Consider the following 19,829-nt stretch of genomic DNA (forward strand, 5'->3'; position numbering starts at 1 on the left):
TTATTATTTAGAATGTACTGAATGGCATTTGTGAATCAAGATAATCTTCATTTATATTCTCACACACACACACACTCAGCTCACACAGACATATACAAAGAAATCCCACCAGAGAGACAAACACGAGCAAATATTCCAAAAGCCCTTAAAACATAAAACTTTTCACACAATTACATCCTCATACAGTGATTTAACCAACCTCGGACACAACATGTAAACATATGCACACCCGAAATGGAGTGCCAACCACAAGTAAAGCTGTTAAAATACCAAATGTAATGTTTATGGTACTAAAAGTGAATTTTTGCACTCTCTAGTGACGGATTATGGTACTATTATACGGTGAGATCCAACCAGATTTCACAATTGTGCTAAAATTATGATTTTATTCCCCCCCCCTACATTAGGAAAGAATAGACTCAGATTTTAAATTCAAGTAGAGATATCAATTCAAAGCCTGTGCTGGTTTCTGTCTCTCACTGGAGAGCTGGGAAATCCCAAATTTAAATTGTGCAGCAAGGATATATCTGAAGCAGAAGCAAAATCAAACAGTTCTGATTCTCATGAGAATATTATGTCAGTTTCTCTGTGCATGAAGCCTCCAACAGACTGACTAAAGTAGCTTATTTGACTTCTTTAACTCTACACTGTTACAATGGAAATGTTGGGGAGCTGATTGTGAGCAGATAGAACAAACCCCCTTTAGGAATTTATTATTGCACAAAATGTGAAGCTCACAGCCTCACTATCCGGCCTTGTTTACTACAATTCCAACGTCCTTTTTATGTCTTTCACCCATGTTTTTGACTGTCCACTCCTCCGATCTCTTTTTCCGGTTTTCTTTCTCTCACTTTTACATAAGTAACTCTATAATAACTTTATCTGTGTTGTTGAATTTCATTTTGAAATCAAATCTCCTTTCCACACCATGTTAAAATGTTAATTCAAGTTACGATTGCTGGTTTGTATACTTTCTATTAAACTCAGGTGTAAATTAGAACATTTAAAGGCAGCAATTTCCTTTAAGGAAGTCAAAGTTTTTATAGTGCTAGTTTAACAGTACTATTTATTTAGCACCTTAGCATTCGAATTATGGTTAAATCCAATCTTAACTGTATAGTGGAGGATTTTCACGAATTTTTGAAAAGACCCGCCCTCTCCAAAAAAAAGAAATGCACATTCACAACCCTGTTACCGCTCCCGAGAGGGAATGCCTATTAAATGCGTACAAGAGCGTGCACAAGCCCGTTTCTCCTTGTGCACGCTCTGTTTTAAAGGTGCCTTTTGCTTCGCTCATACAAGCTTACTTTCCAAAAGAAGATTTTCCACTATGTCAGACTCACCACCGGTAAGGGAAAATGGGGACGAGCACGTAGGACGGCCTTACGTAAACATATCATCAGAATGATTGACAATGAGGTGGACCACTTATTTAGATGATCCACCTGGAAAAAGGACATCCTCCACTATACCTTTAAGCTAAAAAAAAAAGATGTGTAGCTTACGTTTAACTCAAACACACCTGAGGCAATCATTTTATGCTGGCAAGAACCAGACATTTAGCTAAACTAGCTTTCTTCCACCGATTTTCAAACATCCCAGGAATCCTCATTAGTTGTAAAGATTATAACTGTTTTCTAACACATCTTTTTCTTCTATTTCTTTATGATCCAGTCCAGCCTTTCCCCATCCCTCTCTCTGATGGGCACAAGACACCAAACACATGGAAAAAAAACATATTCAGGGTTCTTCTTTTTTTCCCCCTGCTACAGAATGGATTTGGCACACGATGATCTCCTCTAGTGAGGGAGGGTGATATCACTTGAGCCCCTCATCTGTGGTCTTGAACATGAGGATGGCATTGGAGATCTTGAGGGCAGGCCCTAGTTTGATGCTCATGATCTTCACAATGTCGGTCTGGGTGAGCAGCAGCAAAGCTTCCCCATCAATCATCTGGAGAATAGAACAAACAAGAGTCCAAAATTAAGGAGAGCTTAGTTTTATTTATTTTTTTTCTTAAACACCAGGGATTACTCTCATAAATGAACATCAAATATCTACAATGTTTAACTTTTTATCTTCAGCTCAGGTATTGATAACAATAAACTAAGGTTTACTGTTTTCACTCATTATGTGCGCAATGACCTTGATGTTTCCTAAAAGGCATTCTAAGCATGAAAGCTTTTGAATCCTTTTGTAATTGTTTTGTGGCTTTAACTATCAAACACAGTGGTTCTGATCATTGCTTAACTGCCGAGACACTTAAAAGGACAAAAAATATATTTAAAAAGCTGTTTAACCAAGCAGTTGTTGGACATCATCATCATTAATATCATCATTCATGGTGGTTATACCTCCTCTTTAAAGAGACGAGCCTGATCTTCACAGCCAATCAAATTCTGGACGAACCTGAAGACCTGAAAAGTTGAGAAATGACATAATGATCAAAGAGAGAAGAAGGAATAAATGAAGAGGAAAGTAAAGCTGTGACGTTTGCTGACCTCCTCAACACTCCATGTTGCCACCTGGCTGGCGTGGATTCCCTGGACCCCTGGTAGCAGCTTACAGTGCTGCTCCCAGCAGAGAGAGAGGGTTCGGTCCGATTGGCCGCTCAGAGCGGACACGAAGAGGGACGGATAGCCTCCGTCTGAAGACATGCCTGTAGAAAAGGCCCACATAAAAATAAACTGTCTGGAGGCTAAAGCATAGTCTGGATTCTGAGGCTCTCTGTTCCTCCCCAAAACTCTGGATTTAAAAAAGGAAACGCTATTTTTTTTCATCTCTAGAGACCTAATTGGATCAATGAACAAAAATCTAGTTGTTTTTTCTCCTCAGCCCAATGTACAAAAGTAACATTTTATAATCTGTGATATTCTCTTGACTCACTTTTTCACTTTAACGAAGAAAAAATGTGGGTGTTCTGATTTGCTCTTCACCAAAAATGTTTTCTTAACCTTTTTTTTCAGTTTTAGTTGTCTGGTAATATATTAACACTTATATAGTAAAAATTATAAATATATTCAAATTATAACAAAGGACGGCCTGTTAAAGGACATCCTTATTGTCTTGAAAAGTTTTCATAAATAAATAGATGAATGAATAAATTAATGCTTAGTAAATAAATTAAGATAAATAAATAAATAAATAAATAAATAAATAGAATGCTGTGATATAGATATAAAAACAGACGAAACCTTACTCTGGTAGTCCCTTTGCTGGTTCTTTCTGTATTTGGGTGGACGGCCAATCCTTCAAAACAGGAAAATATCTGTTTGACACTAAAGGAATCTAGCAGCCATTAGAATTGCATGTATCTGCAGCCGTGAGCGTTTGTTTACCTGCCACGGTAATGAGCTTTCTTAGTCCTCTGGCCAAAGAAGAGGTTCCTCTTGCACTCAGAATCCGACAGGTCGGCCTTCAGCCTTCCCTGGTTCCGCTCCGCCAGCGGGCAGCCCGATATGCAGTGATGGGCCGTGAACCGGCCCGTCACATGACCCGAACCATCACAACCTGGAGTCGGACACTTCCTGTTCCAAAGAAAGAGTTCCAAAGAGGAGTACAGGAGAATCAACCATCTAGAGAATTTATGAGGCTTCATATTCAGTTTTATTTATCTTAAAAAATATATTAATATTTTGATTTAGGTGTTAAGATTCAAACAGATCATTCCAAATATATCAGCTCATGACAAACTGTTTGTTGACACTTCGTAAAGCTTCTTGTTTTGTTTAGTTTCTGCAGAGGAGTTAGATTTCAGTCCTATATTTAAGCTTTCCACATTTTGTTTAGGTTTTTTTTTTTTTTTTTACTAACTCTATAAGATTTGATCAACTTTCCCTTTGAGATGTTCCTTTTTGCTCTAAACTTTTTGTTTGCCACTTCTTTTCAGAGATGCACACATATGTCTTTGCATATTTAGCAGAAAGTGTTCCAGTACGGTTTTGTTCATGTGAAGAAATGAGCCGTTAGCTCCATGCTGACCTGTTGTGGAAACTGTACTTGTTGGTTCTGGGGTGGCTGATGGGTTTGCAGGGAACCGTGGTCGGATAGGGGTTCTGGCCCGTAGTGGGAGGCTCTCTCACACCTAAATGTTTACAAAATAAAATGGGGAAATTGTCACGTGAAGAGAGAAAAATCTAAGATGCGTTAACCTGGATCCTGGATGTAGGCCAGTGCTGTCAAAAGAAAGGTTGGCTCTGTTTCAGATTTCTTCTGTCTTTTTTTTAAAGAACTAAATGTCTCAGAGCATCAGTTTAGTATCAGAAAAAGAGAGCCTGAGTTAAAAACACATTTCAGATATCTGCTTCATTTTTTAAGGGAAAAGCTAACTAAAAAAGGTGGGCAATTAACGATTATTTGGCAAATCAATTAATCTGGTTATTATTTGTTTCCATCAATTGATTAATAATCGTATAGCCAAAGGTCCCTAAAAAAGACCTTGTACGAAATTAAACCAGGTGAAACTAAAACTGGATAGAGCATATTGACAGACGGAAAAGTTTTCTTTATCTTAAAGGTAATATGTTTATTTATTTCTTAAAATTTTGGTGCAATTACTGTTGCTCTGTCAGTTAAAGGCCTGTTTTATAGTCTCTATATTCAATTCAATGATTAATTGATTGCTAAATTAGTTGATAGTTATTTCAATAATTGATTAATCCGATAAATGGTTTCAGCCCTGAGGTACCCAAAAGCCTCTAGGGTTAAAGAGATCAGCAGCTGTTAACTGGGAGGACAGGCTACCATCGAGTATTTGTGATGACAATAATTTTTTTACATCAGTGCTTTCCTCTCTGCTTTGCATAATTTGCTTAATTAAACTACATAAGGGGAGAATAAAAGTTATTTTAAAGTCACACCACTCTAGCTCAATCGGATTCATACGAAGGTTTATTAGGTCATTCTACAACCTTCTGTTTTGAGTTCTGTTTTGAGTCTTGGAGACACGCACTTGCTTATGTGGCTCAGATCACTTTCCTGCTGCATAATCACATGGAACTGTAGCCACAGGGTTTTCCTTCAGGGTTTTCTGCCAGAGAGCAGAAGTCATGGTTCAGTTGAATTAAATCATTCAGCTCCGACTTCAACATCGGATGCTTCAGGACAGAAAATCTTCAAAAGAATTCTACTTTTATCATATCAGTCCAAGAAATATATTTTCCAGAGTATTGTGAGGTCAACAGTGGTTTTCAGCTTCAAACTCTCCCATGGAGCAGATTTTACCTCTTTCTTTTCATTCAATCACGACCTCTGACCTTAACTGATGGAACAGCATAGTATTAGAGGATGTTTAAAGAGGTTTTTGGGTGAAATGGGCTTTTTAGAGAAATTTGTGTTTTGTCAATTACTTCAAGGAAGTTTCACGACTGTCTTCTCCAAATGCGGATAACGGCTCTTTCTGTAAATCACTTCATTCTTTAAGCCCTAAAAACAACTTTGTGCCTCTTTTCAGACCAACAAGTCTGAATGACCTTGTTTCTCATGTAAGACTGGGACATTATGCGTTGGTTTTTAAGAAGGTTTAGTCTTGATTGTATCTTTGTTTTGCAGATTTGGCAGTAATCAGGGCTGGGAAATGAAAGCACTTAAATGTGGTTTATGAGAGCTACGTTACGATTTAACAAGGAAGTCAGGTATAACCGTGCTGGTTTTGATAACCGTTTCTCTTAATAAATAAGATAAAATGCATTATTTGAGAAATAACATTTCTAATATCAGGGTCCTTTGCCTAATTGTCGAATTTGGTTGATTAACTGATAACCTTCAAGAGTGAGAAAAAAGGGAAAAGTGAAAGAATCTGAAAGGAAACGGTTTTGTACTTGGAAGATTAGGGTACCGGTATCTGCAAATGATAGAAACACACAGGCTTTCTAAGATGGATTCAAAGCAGCCTCAGGATCTCCAGTCCTACCGTGCGGTTGCTGACTTTTAGTGTCCCGAGGGGGAACTTTCAGAGGGTGACCAGTTGCTTCACACCAGCCTGCTGGGTGGATGTCTGGGTGATCTGAGTCCATCCACTCATCGTAGACATGACTCCAACCATCATAATGAACCTGGGAAAGGAAAAATAAATTGGTGCCTAGTTTGGAGATGAAATACACACAGCTGAGCCTCCGTCTATGAATATATGCTGACTGTAAATGTGATGCAAACTGATCCAAATGAAGGCAGACAAGGTCTAAGAGGAGTACCACCCAAACAAAGAGAATTACCTTAATGCGATGAGTCTCTACTTCTTCCACTGTGGCCACTCTGATCAGACCGGGGCTTCTCTTGTCTACAGCTTCCAGTTTCATCTGAGGCTGGAAGCTGTGAGGAGCCCTCTGCAGACCATCGCAACATGTAGCATAAACACGCTTATAGCAAACATGTTCTATGTAAGCTGCAGATCAAAAAGGTTTCTTGTTTTTATATTCTCACCACTTTAAAGGCATCAGCAGCCACAGCCTTAGAACCGGTCTCCTCCAGGTACCGCGTCCAGGTAAACTGGCCTGGGTCGGGATAATCTGGATCAGCGGGAAACACTTTTTAAGCTGTGAATATTTACAGTTTACTGCCTGCAAACAGTTTTCTCGTCCGGCATAAAATATTTCAAAAATTTACATCAGCAACTTCTGATAATTTCTCTAACTGATAGCAGATCGGGAAACATAAGAATATGTCCAAACATGAAAAGAATGAAATCAAAGGACTAAAAACTATAAATGTAAAAGCCATGAAGGCAGGCTAAATATGGCTATTTTAAGCATTTATGGTCTAAGAACATAGCTAAATATTATTGATCAGTGGTAGTATAGTCACCTTGGGGTGGTGTTAGTGGGAGGTTCCTCTCCTGGCACCAGCCGACAGGATGAATATACGGGCTGCTGGCATCACACCTTCAAAGGTTAATATCAGAACAAACTTTGGATTAGAAAAACCTCAAATTCAACGAGTTTAGATTAAAAACTTGCAAAAACCGAAGTCAAGTGACTGGGTAACAGAAACGGTTGTTTTAAGGAAGTAAGTAAGAAAAGACATGAAAATGAATATTAAAATAGTTTAAAGCCTAAAAACAAAATATTTGAACAATAAAGATTTATTTACTGGGGTCCTATGTGGATATAAAGAGTCTTTCACCTCTAATTTAACAATTACCATTTACCATGACAGGGAATCGATATGAGATGATAATTAAGACAAATGCGGTTTGGTGAGGAAGCAAAAAAATAACTAAAAGATACTAATAGGTCTACCACTGAATTGACCTAAAGACCAAAAATGAAGGCTTTGGAGAGCCTAGTCAAAGCCTGTATATAAATACAGCAGAGCATGTCCTGAAAAAACCCCATTAATGCTTCCAAAAGATCCAAAGAGTATGAATATAAAAAAAACTCTGAAAAGAGGATACGGCCAAAAATCCTTGTAAGTCTTAAAGACTCATTTCCAGTTGAGGGCAGAAGTTTCCTCCACGTGTATTACAGTAAAAAGACCATAACGCTCTAAAACAGAGTCAAGCTATTTTGGATCGCTTTATTTTCACATAATACATTAATATAATTATATTAAAACTCTGCATTCAGGTGTTTTTTTTATTATATCTCTCTACATTATTATAACTCTATATTATCTCTATATTATTATAAAATTGTCTGTATTTTTTCATAAAAAAAACTTTTAGTAGATTACAGCAAATAACTCGTCCCATATTATCATTCATATTATGTAGTGTAGTAGCAGAGCAGTCAGCCAGTATGTGAAGCCAATTAAGATTGATTCCTAATATTTTGACCATGTTCTGCATGTCTTCCTTCTTCTCTCTATTGTCTGGTTCATGTGAATAAAGCCACATAAAACCACAAAGCTAAGAAAAGACAAAGAGGTGAAATTACCAGCAAACTCCAGGCTTACCAGTAGTCATATGTATCATCCCAGTTGTCAAAATGAACCAGGAAGCGGTCGTCCACCACGTCTGTGACAGTTGCGACACAGATGAGTGAAGGATTCATCCGGTCGACGGCCTCCAGCTTCATTCCTGTCTCGAAACCACACTTCACATCCATCTAAAGAAAAGAGCAGAAAGGAATCAGTAAGTATCACTAGTTAAAGATTAAACACCTTAGGATTAATTCGGAGATTATTTAAAATATCAAAGGTCATCATTTTCTATTCATCATTAGTTTATAAATGTCCTTTAAAAAACAGTTTCCTTTCGATCAACATCATCTGTTCAAATTCTACAAACATTGAATATTTATGAGATAATTCAGCTAAACAAGTGTGAAACTAGAGAAAAGCAGAACAAAAACTGTATTTCTAAGTAGCTACCAGTTTCCTGGCTCTAAATAAGATGTTTTTAGTTTATATATCTGGGTTGATTCATACTGAACGTAGAACAGCACTTACCCTGCCAGGACTGGCAAAAAGTTCTTTGGGGGCAACCTGAGCTTTAGTCATCCTCAGATAGTTGTTCCATGTGAACTCCTCCTCCTTACAGCCTGCAGGGAAAACAGGGATGGAACATCAGTTTCTCATTTTATACTGGTATTTATGCTCATCTAACAGTCTGGGTAAGGGCAACACCGATCACAGGAGATCAGAACAGAAGCAAGAGAGAAAGTTGGGAAAGAAGGAAGCCATTGATGGAGTTCCCCCTCCAGTTTAGGGGGAAAATGACATCTATGGAGGAAAATGCTCTGGTCAGATGCTAATGAAATAGAACTTAATACAGCACATCACACGAAATTCAAACAAATATTATTTTAAAACCATGCATTATTTTTCCTTCCATCTTATTGTAATGTCTTGCATCATATCCATATGTGACATAAATCCTTTCAAACCTCTGAAATTTTGCGCATTTGTTGGGAACCGCAGCAAATTACATAAAACATGGAAACAAAAGAAATAACTCATGCTCCGTGAAGATGACATTTTGTTAAGCGGAAATAGTTCTTACAAAAAAGGCAACTTAAAAACCTGCAAAACCTCATGAATATTCAGCCAGAATGCTCTTTGCTTTGGTTTACAGACACCATGACCTCTGACCTTTAGGGGTGTGCAGCTTGTGGTTGGTGCTCTCACACCAGCCTGCGGGGTGGATGTCGGGAGAGTTGGCATTCACCCAGAAGTCATGACAGTCGCTGTAACCGTCAAAATGGAGCCTCAGCCGGTAACCGCACACCTGCGTGATTACAGCACAAATCACAGGAGCTGGAAGAGGCTGCCTGACCTGATCCTGTATTCCGAGTCTGGGAAATGACTGGCATTTTTAATCAACGTGAATCCTTGCAGCCTTTGGGAGTCACAGACTGTATAATTGGAAGTGCAGCTCACCTCAGCCACAGTGAGAACGAAGTACATAGACGGATGCTGCGGGTCAATGCCTTCCAGCTTCATCCCCTGCTTGAAGCCGTTCTTCACGGTGGGAACTCTCTGTGCCTGAACACGGGGAGAACAAGCTCTTCATTCACTTTTAAAACAACTACATAAACAAAACTGAAAACACTTTTACAGTAGCAGCATAATCTCATAATGAGCTCTTCCCATTTAAAGAACTGCAACTATTTTGAGGATTATCTTCTGAGAAATGCAGATCAGTAATCCATGATTTTGCTCTCTTAGGTATCAACTGCTGGGTTGGAGGTTGTCCTAAATTTATCTTTAGGCACAATGAGAATAGTGAAAAAGTATTTTAAGAACAGGATAAACTATCAAAATGTTAGCTTTTCTAGATGGTCACATTCAGGCCTCTAACTTATTCCTACGTCCTGCAGACTCAGATTTAAACTCAATTTTGTGAAAAGAATAAATAAAGTTATTTTTAAATTCATTTAATTTTCAGTGGCGTTCTCTATTCTGTGGTTTTATCAATAGTGATAACATTGGAACCTTAAATATTCAGTAATTTTGGGTAGGGAATTGTGACTTGGTTTTAAGGTAAACCTCTTGCTTTAGTGTAAGTAGAACTGAAACTAAACTCAAAGCAGCATCATTGAACACATTTGATAAAGAATTTAGTTCATATTTATTCCATTTTATTGTACTTTCCACACTGAGAGGAACTAGATGACAATGCAAAATGCAATCCAAAGGATTTTTATACAAACTGTTTAAACTGCTTTCAACAAGGCTTTCTCTTCATTAGTTGCAGATTAATTCTGTCCAAAAGGACTTTTTAAAGCTGAAACCACAGATAATTAAAGTCCTCCTAATTCAGGGATGATAACTATATAGTATCTATGCAGCAAGAAATTAAAAGAATAAGATAAATACCTGATGGAAGAGTTTGTTAGGAGCAGCAACAGATTTGGTTTCCTCCAGATACTGAGCCCACGTCCATTGCTCAGTCTTGCTGTCTCCTCCTTCTCAAAAGAATGAAAATCAGATCGTTACTTTATGCAGCCCTGATGCATTCATTTAGGGGACTAGATTGAAGTATAGACAGAAGTAACATAAGAAAATTATGTATGCAATTAAACAGGGACTAGGAAGGAAGTAAAGAAGTTAGAAAATCCAAAGGAGTCAGTATTTAAACCTTGTATTGATATTCATTGATCCCATCGTTTTGCAGTTTCTGTGTAGCTATTCTAAAACTTATTTGTGCAATTTAAGCAAATAAACTGGCAAACAATTAAAAAATGTAGGAAGAAGATTTAAATTAAGAGGAAGATGAAAGGAAGCAATAACCTCCTCTGATGTGCCGGCAATCAGCTTTAGAATAATCCATCTTCTCATCCTAGAAGATAAGAAAAAATATCTAACATTATAGAAAAAAAAAGTTTTATTTGAGAAAATAGTTAGAAATTAAATAACCTTTTAAATTTCATTAGAATGGAGAGCTTAACACTAACTGCAGTGTAAATAGAAACCAAACTGCTGTCCCACCGTGCACTCCATGTCAGAATCCTCCTCAGACGGGCTCAGGTACTCCTTCCTCTTCCTCTTCCTCATGGGTTTCAGGTGGTCTGGGTTCAGGGAGGACACCCTCCCGCCTGCAGGAACCTTCTCCACACTGACACTCCTCCTGAAATGCAGAAGAAATATGAAGCAGAAAATCTAATTTCCCTTCAGGATTAATCAAGAATCAAATGAAATCAAATTTAACTGAATGGAAAGATTATCAAACTATGAACTCAGCTTGATTAATATGATACAGTTTAACTGAATTTAATATGATTTGATTAAATCAAAATTAACTGAAAAAAAAGATGAAAAATACAAATTTAAAATTAGATGAGATCAAATATGATAACTGCAAAAAGTGAAATGTAAGAAGCTTTTTTCTTGAAATAAGCATATTTTCCCTATTTGAGCAGGTTAGTCGGACATTATACATGAGGGATAAGATAATTTACGTTTAAAATAAGAAAAAACAACTAAATTTCTTAATTTCAGGTGAATAATATGTAACTATTATATGTAATTATTATTTTAAGGGTAAAAATACTAATTCAACTTGCAAATCATTTTATTGTCTGCTAAAATTAAGATCAAGTCTGTATTTTAAGATTTTTTAAAACTTATTTTATCTCAGTTTTGGCTGTGTAATTTACATGATTTAACTGAATTTACTATGATTTGATAGAATCAAAATGAACTGAAAAACAATGAAAAATACAAGTTGAAATTACATGAGATCAAAATCGATCACTGCAAAAGTTAAATATAAGTATTTTTTTTCTTGAAATAAGCATATTTTCCCTATTTGAGCAGGTTAGTCAGACATTTTACATGAGGGATATGATAATTCACGTTTAAAATAATAAAAAAACAACTCAATTTCCTAATTTCAGGTGAATAATATGTAACCATCTTATCTTTAGGGCAAAAATACTAATTCCACTTGCAAATCATTTTATTGTCTGCTAAAATGAAAAGTAAGTATATATTTTAAGTTTTTTTTTTTAAACTAATTTCATATCAGTTTTGGCAGTGTAATTTACATGATTTAACTGAATTTAAATTCTAAATTTGAATTCTAAATAATTCAATAAATCAAACAGTTCTTTTTGCGTGCAGGGGGAGTGGATGTGGAATCCTGAGGTTCTGAGTTCAAGCCCCACTCCCACAGACTGCCACTCTGGGTCTCTGAGCAAAGACGCTTAGCCCAACACTGCTCCCTGGGTACCCCACGATGGCAGCCCACTGCTCCCCAAGGGGATGGGTTAAATGCAGAGATCAATAAAGTTCAATGATTATGTGAAAGTCCATTAAAAACACAGTAGTACTTAGTAGCATACTTGTCCAGGATGGGGTCCCTTCGGAGCTCCTCCACGTAGCCCCGTTGTGCTCTCGGGTCATGGTTCTGCTGCTCTGCCCCCACCTGGACCTCAGGTTTGACAGGAACCAGCCTCTCTGGCTCCACAGCTGCAGCTCTCACAGCACTGACAGGAACAGACACTTCCGGGACTGCGAAGAATCAGAATTCATGCCTAGTTAACAGAAAACTGTGCTGCCTTATTATTGCTGAATGTGGACGTGCAGCTGCAGCCTCTTCACTGCTCCAGGGGGGCTCTGCTGTCACTGATGTAATCCTTCCTAATCTGTGCTTAATCCAGTGAACACATGGTGGATCATTGGAAGGAGAAGGTAATTTCAATCTGCAGCAAACACTAAATATTATGATCAAATTCCGGCTACATTTAGTAGTTCAATTTGGTGGAGGTCTTTAACCCTTGCACACGCTGGCTGAGTGTTACAGAAAACATCTTATGCAATTAACCTATTTAATGCTACTTGGTTCAGTGAGATAAAGCCACATTTTTAAAATAATTTGCAGCTCATTTTCTGCACTTTAACACCACATCCTGACCAAATGTGTCTCCAGAGCCCTTGATGTGTAGAATCCATAATATACTGTAAATCAGTTAAGATCCCTTCAGTTCTGCTTGAATGAACCAAGGGTTCCCAACCATTTCAGCCTGGGACCACAAAAACAACAAAGCGACTGACTGGTGACCCCATAACAATTCATATAATTACTTCACTCTGTATTTATTCATACATAAGAAGTGATGTGTACTACATTTTGAATAGATTATTTCAAAATGCAATTTCATTATATAATTCATCATTGTAAATGTATTTTTCATTAACTAATGGGGAATTAAATTGTGCATTTAACAGTTTTTGGTATATTTAAAATTTGAATGCTGTATTAAATAAGCTAATACATGTTACATCAACTTATTCCATGGTATAATAATTTTTTTTCTTTCACATCATATACACTATATTGCCAAAAGTATTTGCTCACCCATCCAAATTATTGGAATCAGGTGTTCCAATCACTTCCATAGCCACAGGTGTATAAATTCAAGCACCTAGGCATGCAGACTGTTTTTACAAACATTTGTGAAAGAATGGGTCGCTCTCAGGAGCTCAGTGAATTCCAGCGTGGAACTGTGATAGGATGCCACCTGTGCAACAAATCCAGTCGTGAAATTTCCTCGCTCCTAAATATTCCACAGTCAACTGTCAGCTGTATTATAAGAAAATGGAAGTGTTTGGGAACGACAGCAACTCAGCCACGAAGTGGTAGGCCACGTAAACTGACGGAGCGGGGTCAGCGGATGCTGACGCGCATAGTGCGAAGAGGTCGCCAACTTTCTGCAGAGTCAATCACTACAGACCTCCAAACTTCATGTGGCCTTCAGATTAGCTCAAGAACAGTGCGCAGAGAGCTTCATGGAATGGGTTTCCATGGTCGAGCAGCTGCATCCAAGCCATACATCACCAAGTGCAATGCAAAGCGTCGGATGCGGTGGTGTAAAGCACGCCGCCACTGGACTCTAGAGCAGTGGAGACGCGTTCTCTGGAGTGACGAATCGCGCTTCTCCATCTGGCAATCTGATGGACGGGTCTGGGTTTGGCGGTTGCCAGGAGAACGGTACTTGTCTGACTGCATTGTGCCAAGTGTAAAATTTGGTGGAGGGGGGATTATGGTGTGAGGTTGTTTTTCAGGAGCTGGGCTTGGCCCCTTAGTTCCAGTGAAAGGAACTCTGAATGCTTCAGCATACCAAGACATTTTGGACAATTCCATGCTCCCAACTTTGTGGGAACAGTTTGGAGCTGGCCCCTTCCTCTTCCAACATGACTGTGCACCAGTGCACAAAGCAAGGTCCATAAAGACATGGATGACAGAGTCTGGTGTGGATGAACTTGACTGGCCTGCACAGAGTCCTGACCTCAACCCGATAGAACACCTTTGGGATGAATTAGAGCGGAGACTGAGAGCCAGGCCTTCTCGTCCAACATCAGTGTGCGACCTCACAAATGCGCTTCTGGAAGAATGGTCAAAAATTCCCATAAACACACTCCTAAACCTTGTGGACAGCCTTCCCAGAAGAGTTGAAGCTGTTCTAGCTGCAAAGGGTGGACCGACGTCATATTGAACCCTATGGATTAGGAACGGGATGTCACTTAAGCTCATATGTGAGTCAAGGCAGGTGAGCAAATACTTTTGGCAATATAGTGTATTTTAACCTTTCATATACCTCAGGGAGCACATCACAAAGATCTTGTGACCCCCTAACTTGGTGTCTTGTGACCTCCCCTCTGGATGTCCCAACCCCTCCTTTGGGAGCTGACATTTGTTGATCAGCTGCAGTAAAAGGTCTAGACTGGAAGTATGACCAATCTAATCCCAAGGGACATTATTTAGATCAAATTTAAATATATTAACTACAACCTTAATCTCTGGAGAACTACCTTTCACTTGCATTTAATTATACAAGAGTTCCAGGATTCTCTCTCTCACACCTAATGGTAAAAAAAAGTTTTACTTGTTCATCCCTAAATATACCGTATTTTCACGACTATAAGGCGCACTTAAACGTCTTTTTTTCCCCTCAAAATGTGCGGTGCGCCCTTTGGTGCGGTGCGCCCTATGTGTGTTGTAACTGCGACTTTTGAGACCACCTCATTGAGGAGATGATGAAAGAGTGGCTGAATGTAAGGAGACCAGGTGTTTTTTTTTTCACTCATCACCATCGCTGTTAATATGTAACTCCATGCGTGCCCATCTCACAGCTGATGTGAAAAACATGGGGAAACAAATTAACACTGTGCTCGCTGTTCAACCGCTCGACATCGGTGTGAACCGGACCCAGCAGGTGCAGCAGAAGCAGCGAGTTTACATGCAAAGTCAATGGTTGACGCGCGTATAGGTGCAGCAAAAGGTCCTGCAGCACGTTTTGAGCAGCAGGCGCAGCGCCTCGGGAGCGTTTAACGCGCTGCTGCTGCTCGAGATGGAAAAATTGAAGTTTTGCTGCTGGACGCGCCGCATTAACCAATCAGAGAAGCTGATCTGGGAGCTGCCAGCGAGACAGACACAGCGCTTTGATGACATATGATATTAACGCAAATGAAAAAGGCTGGATGGATGAGGAGATGATGAAAGCGTGGCTGAGGCAGGTGTATGTGAGGAGACCAGGTGGTTTTTTCCACGCATCACCATCGCTGCGTGCCCATCTCACAGCCGATGTGAAAAAAAAGGTGAATCAAATGAACGCTGTGCTCGCCGTTATCCCGGGGGGTCTGACAAAGGAATTTCAACCGCTCTACATCGGTGTGAAGCGGCCGTTCAAAGTAAGGCTGCGAGCGGCGTTGGAGCGATGGATGACAGACGGAGACCACAGTTTCAGGATAAGTGGAAGGCAGCGCCGGGCAAGTTACGCCACCGTTTGCGGATGGATTGTAGATGCTTGGACTAACGTGTCTGCTGGCTCTGTTGTTCAAGCTTTCGCAAAAGCCGGCATTATTTCTGAGGAGCTGCGCTGCACGGAAAGTGACTCTGACAGCGAAGAAGGGGAAATTGGCATGTCTAATTTAGCGCAGCTGTTTAATTCAGAAACAGAGGATGATGACTTTGATGGGTTTGATTAATACTTTGTAATAAATACATGAATAAAGCACAATCATACTCAGTTTTGCTCTCGCTCTATTTTTCTACCTGAAAAATTAATTCAACAGCAGCCTCTGGGCCGGGTCTCCTCCGCGTATACCGCGGTGGCTGGCAGGTGTTTTTTCATCTAAATAATCTAAATCTTGCAGCTATATTTGCTGTGATCAGTGGGAATAAAGTAGTTTTAATATGTTTTTAAGTGAGAAAGTCCACCTGAAAACTTAATAATTGCAGTCAGTTCATCCAGATTATCTATTTCTGTCGGAGGCGCTCAGACCCCCACATACCAGCGGTGCACCGACCGTAGAAATCCCTTCATCAGCAGCCTCTAGGCCGGGCAGCCTGCGGGTTCACGCGGTGGCTGGCAGGTGTTTTTCATCTAAATAATTTTAGCTGCAGGCACCAGGATACCGGTAATAAAAGCGAACATATTCCGTCGGCAGGTTTCAGGATTTTAAGTTAATTTAGGAGTGATCCCAGCGCTGTGTCATCTGCGATGTGTCTGTCTCACGGCCAGCTCCCAGGTTTGATTAATACTTTGTAATAAATACATGAATAAAGCACAATCATACTCAGTTTTGCCCCCGCTGTATTTTTAAATACGCAGTAGAGGTATTTAAAGGTAGTAGAGGACATGTACCTGTATATAAAAAACGCGCCCTATAGTCCGGTGCGCCTTATGTGTGTGTTAAATACAGAAATGGGACACATAACTGAGAGTGCGCCTTTTAGTACGGTGCGCCTTATGGTCGTGAAAATACAGGTATGTAAAAATCACATTTTTAAGTGAGGTCACATATTTTGTCAAGCTCTGGACTTGCCATCAAATCTTTTATCTGCAGCCTTTTGTAGGCTTGTGGAAAGGATCCTTCCAGGACCGGTGTATTTACCTCCATCCGTCTTCCCTTTAAATCTGATCCATTACTTGTTTAGGAAAAGCATCCCCACAGCATCATGCTGCCATCATTGGGCGATATGTTTAAGTCAATGCAAAATTTTTGTTTTTAAACATGACCCTTGATTTAATCCCAAAGTACCATCTTTCAAAATTGGCTTTCTAACTGCAAATCTCTAAATAAAAGCGCAAAAATAGGAGTTGCACAGCTTGTAGTTGTCTTGTTTGTCCCATCTGAGCTGCGGATCCCTGCAGCTCTTACAGTGTTACCAAATGCTAAAAGGGGATCTACCGCATAAAATACCAACGTTATAGATATATTTTTTATCTGACAACATGTAAAACAATTTGAAAGGTTAAAATAAACATTTGGAAGTCAATAAACCTTAACAGGGAGGTAAAAGTTTGGTTAATGGCAGTATAATTGACAGATACTGTCTTCTAGTTATTTATTAAATTCTGCTTTCATTATTGTTTGTGAAGCCAAAAATCCATTCTTCCTGAAAATATTTTCAAATTTAAATTCCTGCTATGCATGGAGAATTGGTTATACATTATCATTTTTAAGTTGGTTTGGTTAAAAAACTGAAAATGTTTTTTTTTAAATTGAGGTTTTTTAAAGTTTGTTTGCAGCTGTTTCTACTAGTTTTGGGGAATCTACCTGGTTTGTCTGGAGGGCCTTCTGCCTCGATGGCTCTTCCAGAGGTCCCAGCTGATGGGTCAGCAGGGGTGCTGGTGGTCCCTGGGGCTATCAGTGTGCTCAGAGTCCCTACATCACTCACACAGAACTGGGAAACACAGAGGAGCTCATTTGTGAAAATAAGTCAGACCTTCCGTCCTTAAAGAAGTCTAAAAGAGTTATGTTTTTATTATCTCAAAAAAGTAATGGTTCAAAATTTTCAGTCATAATGTAAAATATTAAATATCTCTAAACATCAAATTGTCCAGAACAATTATGATTTTATAGTAACTTCATAGGAGCATCTTACAGGAGCCAGCTTGCATCTCGCAGGGTCTCACCTTCAGGTTGCTACTGGGCAGAATGGCCATCCCCTCCTTCCACTCCAGGACATGGACGATGCTACAAGCCCCCCCAACCTGTGCTGTCAGGGTGGGGCCAGCTATCTCATTTGGTCTGCTGCCTTTCCCTGGGTTTGCCACTGCCAGGGCTTGAGTCAGTTCCACTTTCTGGTGACCAGGAGGAGCTACGGAAAACAGAGCATCCATTTTTCAAACACAGATCATTAGAATCTACGGCATTCATAAAAATGCAGAGAAAGAAGTAGACAGAATATATAGAGCTTTGGCAAAAAATGTTTTAAAGATAATCCACTTTCCAAAAGATGCATTTCTCTATGCAGATAATCCTAGTTATACACACACATTTGTACAATACATATATAGTCTAAATAAATAAACTCTAGAAATTAGGATCTTATAATTTAGACCTAATCGGTTAGGAAATATAGATTTCCATTTCTAAGGTTTGCATGCAGTGATGTAAAAAAAAAGTCTACCATATCGTTTGGTTTCTTAATAAAATTATACACTTTAAATTATTTTTTTAAATCAAACAAAGATGGATGGAGTCTTTTACACATAACTGGAGAAATGTCCCACTCTCAGCAGAATTGTTAGAATTCTGCAACATTGGAGGGTATTAAATATGAACGTCCTGTTCAGTGACACAGGGCTGCTTCTATCTATATAGGATTTAAGTCCAGACTTTATATAACGTAATGTAAAACTTTCTTGTTTGTTTTTTTTCAAGTTCTTCTATTATATATAATAAGTTTGTGTGAACAGAGGAACACTTCGGTTCTTGAAGTTACTCAAAGGTTCTTCTGTCAAAGAATATTTCCTTCAAAAGTCCAGGGAAAAATCATTTTTATCAAATGCAGAGTCATTTTTCACACTAGGTCAGGTTAGTTTGAACAGCTTCTATCCTCTTTATTCAGAATTAGATTAACTGCTTTTAAAATTTTCTTTGTTCATCTTAAATTTGAGGATTGGAAAATAAAATTTTAGCAATAAATCTGTAGGGAGACAAATGCTTTATAACAGCACCTTACACCAAATCTTCCTAATCACATATTACGATTGCACTGAAAAGACAGAAGAACAAATTCCAGCTGAGTTTTTAAATAAACGAAATAAGGAGGATCTAACTAGCCACTCAAATCAGATGACTTTTTTAAGGAAAGTGATAAAAAAGTAAACAGACACTAAAAGATGCCCAGCCATCATCCAACAGAGTTCTGATGACCATGATGAATGAACGATTTTTATCCTTTGGGTGACTTAAATCATTCTAAAGGGTTATTTTTGCAATATGAAATATGAAACATCTTAAATTTTGCAAGATGAGATCACCATGAACGTAAATCTGAGCTTTATCAGCATCCTCACAGAAGTTGGTGTCGACTGCTGCTGTGTATCTATTAGTATTAGATTTGTCCTAATGGTAGCTGCTGTATTATTTTTTAATCTGAGAGCTCGGTAGCTTCGGTTAACTGCAATAAAACACTAGCGCATGTGGAACTGGGTCAGTTTCTCAGCCTTCAGACCAAAGCTCACCTTGAAGGAGGAGAGCTGTGGTGGTGGTGGCGTGGGGCTGGGCTCGGGGTTTCTTGGCGACGCTGTCGCAGATGAGGATGGTCTCACCAGCAGAGGAGGGCGATGGGTCAGGAGGTGTGCCGTCAGGTTCTTTGGACTGGGTCTCCATGTTTACTTTGCCGCTCATATCGGTGGGCTCTTCTTTACCGTCTGACTGCTGATAAGAAAACAGAGACTGGTTTAAAGTGACTTGCAAAGGTTTCCTTTTTTCTTTCCAAGAGAGGTTGAAGAGCAGCCATGGTTTTTGTTGAGCACACAGCGCTTTGCAATTAATTAAACTTTTTATCTCTCTAATTGCTCAAATTTTATCGCAAACCAACCTAAGGGAGACATACAGTGTATAGAGGCATGGTTCACCTAACACATTTGAAATAGTTTGTCTCCATTTGCATCAACAATAATGTGCAGGAGGACATTTCCCTACAATAACAG

At 39.0% G+C, this 19,829-nt stretch overlaps 1 protein-coding gene across 2 annotated transcripts; it reads right to left on the bottom strand.

Moving 5' to 3' along the window:
- Positions 1–1,760: 1,760 nt before the first annotated feature.
- On the bottom strand, positions 1,761–19,549 carry l3mbtl1 (L3MBTL histone methyl-lysine binding protein 1). Of its 2 annotated transcripts, none has more exons than XM_038294027.1 (21): positions 19,359–19,549; positions 17,802–17,986; positions 17,443–17,569; positions 12,222–12,390; positions 10,867–11,005; positions 10,669–10,717; positions 10,255–10,343; positions 9,316–9,420; positions 9,028–9,163; positions 8,386–8,477; positions 7,891–8,042; positions 6,802–6,878; positions 6,421–6,506; positions 6,213–6,323; positions 5,912–6,053; positions 3,982–4,084; positions 3,339–3,527; positions 3,200–3,249; positions 2,502–2,659; positions 2,355–2,417; positions 1,761–1,953 (listed from the first exon to the last, which is right to left on the bottom strand). In XM_038294027.1, the coding sequence occupies exons 1-21, from the start codon at positions 19,522–19,524 to the stop codon at positions 1,819–1,821; spliced, it is 2,523 nt and encodes an 840-aa protein (XP_038149955.1). In that variant the 5' UTR covers positions 19,525–19,549; the 3' UTR covers positions 1,761–1,818. The 2 variants fall into 2 exon arrangements, with proteins under 2 accessions (XP_038149955.1, XP_038149954.1); XM_038294026.1 differs by having other exon boundaries at positions 6,421–6,524.
- Positions 19,550–19,829: the final 280 nt, after the last annotated feature.

Source organism: Cyprinodon tularosa, unplaced genomic scaffold (genome assembly GCF_016077235.1).
Source record: "Cyprinodon tularosa strain WSP-4 unplaced genomic scaffold, ASM1607723v1 ctg333, whole genome shotgun sequence".
NCBI classification, from domain to species: Eukaryota; Metazoa; Chordata; class Actinopteri; order Cyprinodontiformes; family Cyprinodontidae; genus Cyprinodon; species Cyprinodon tularosa.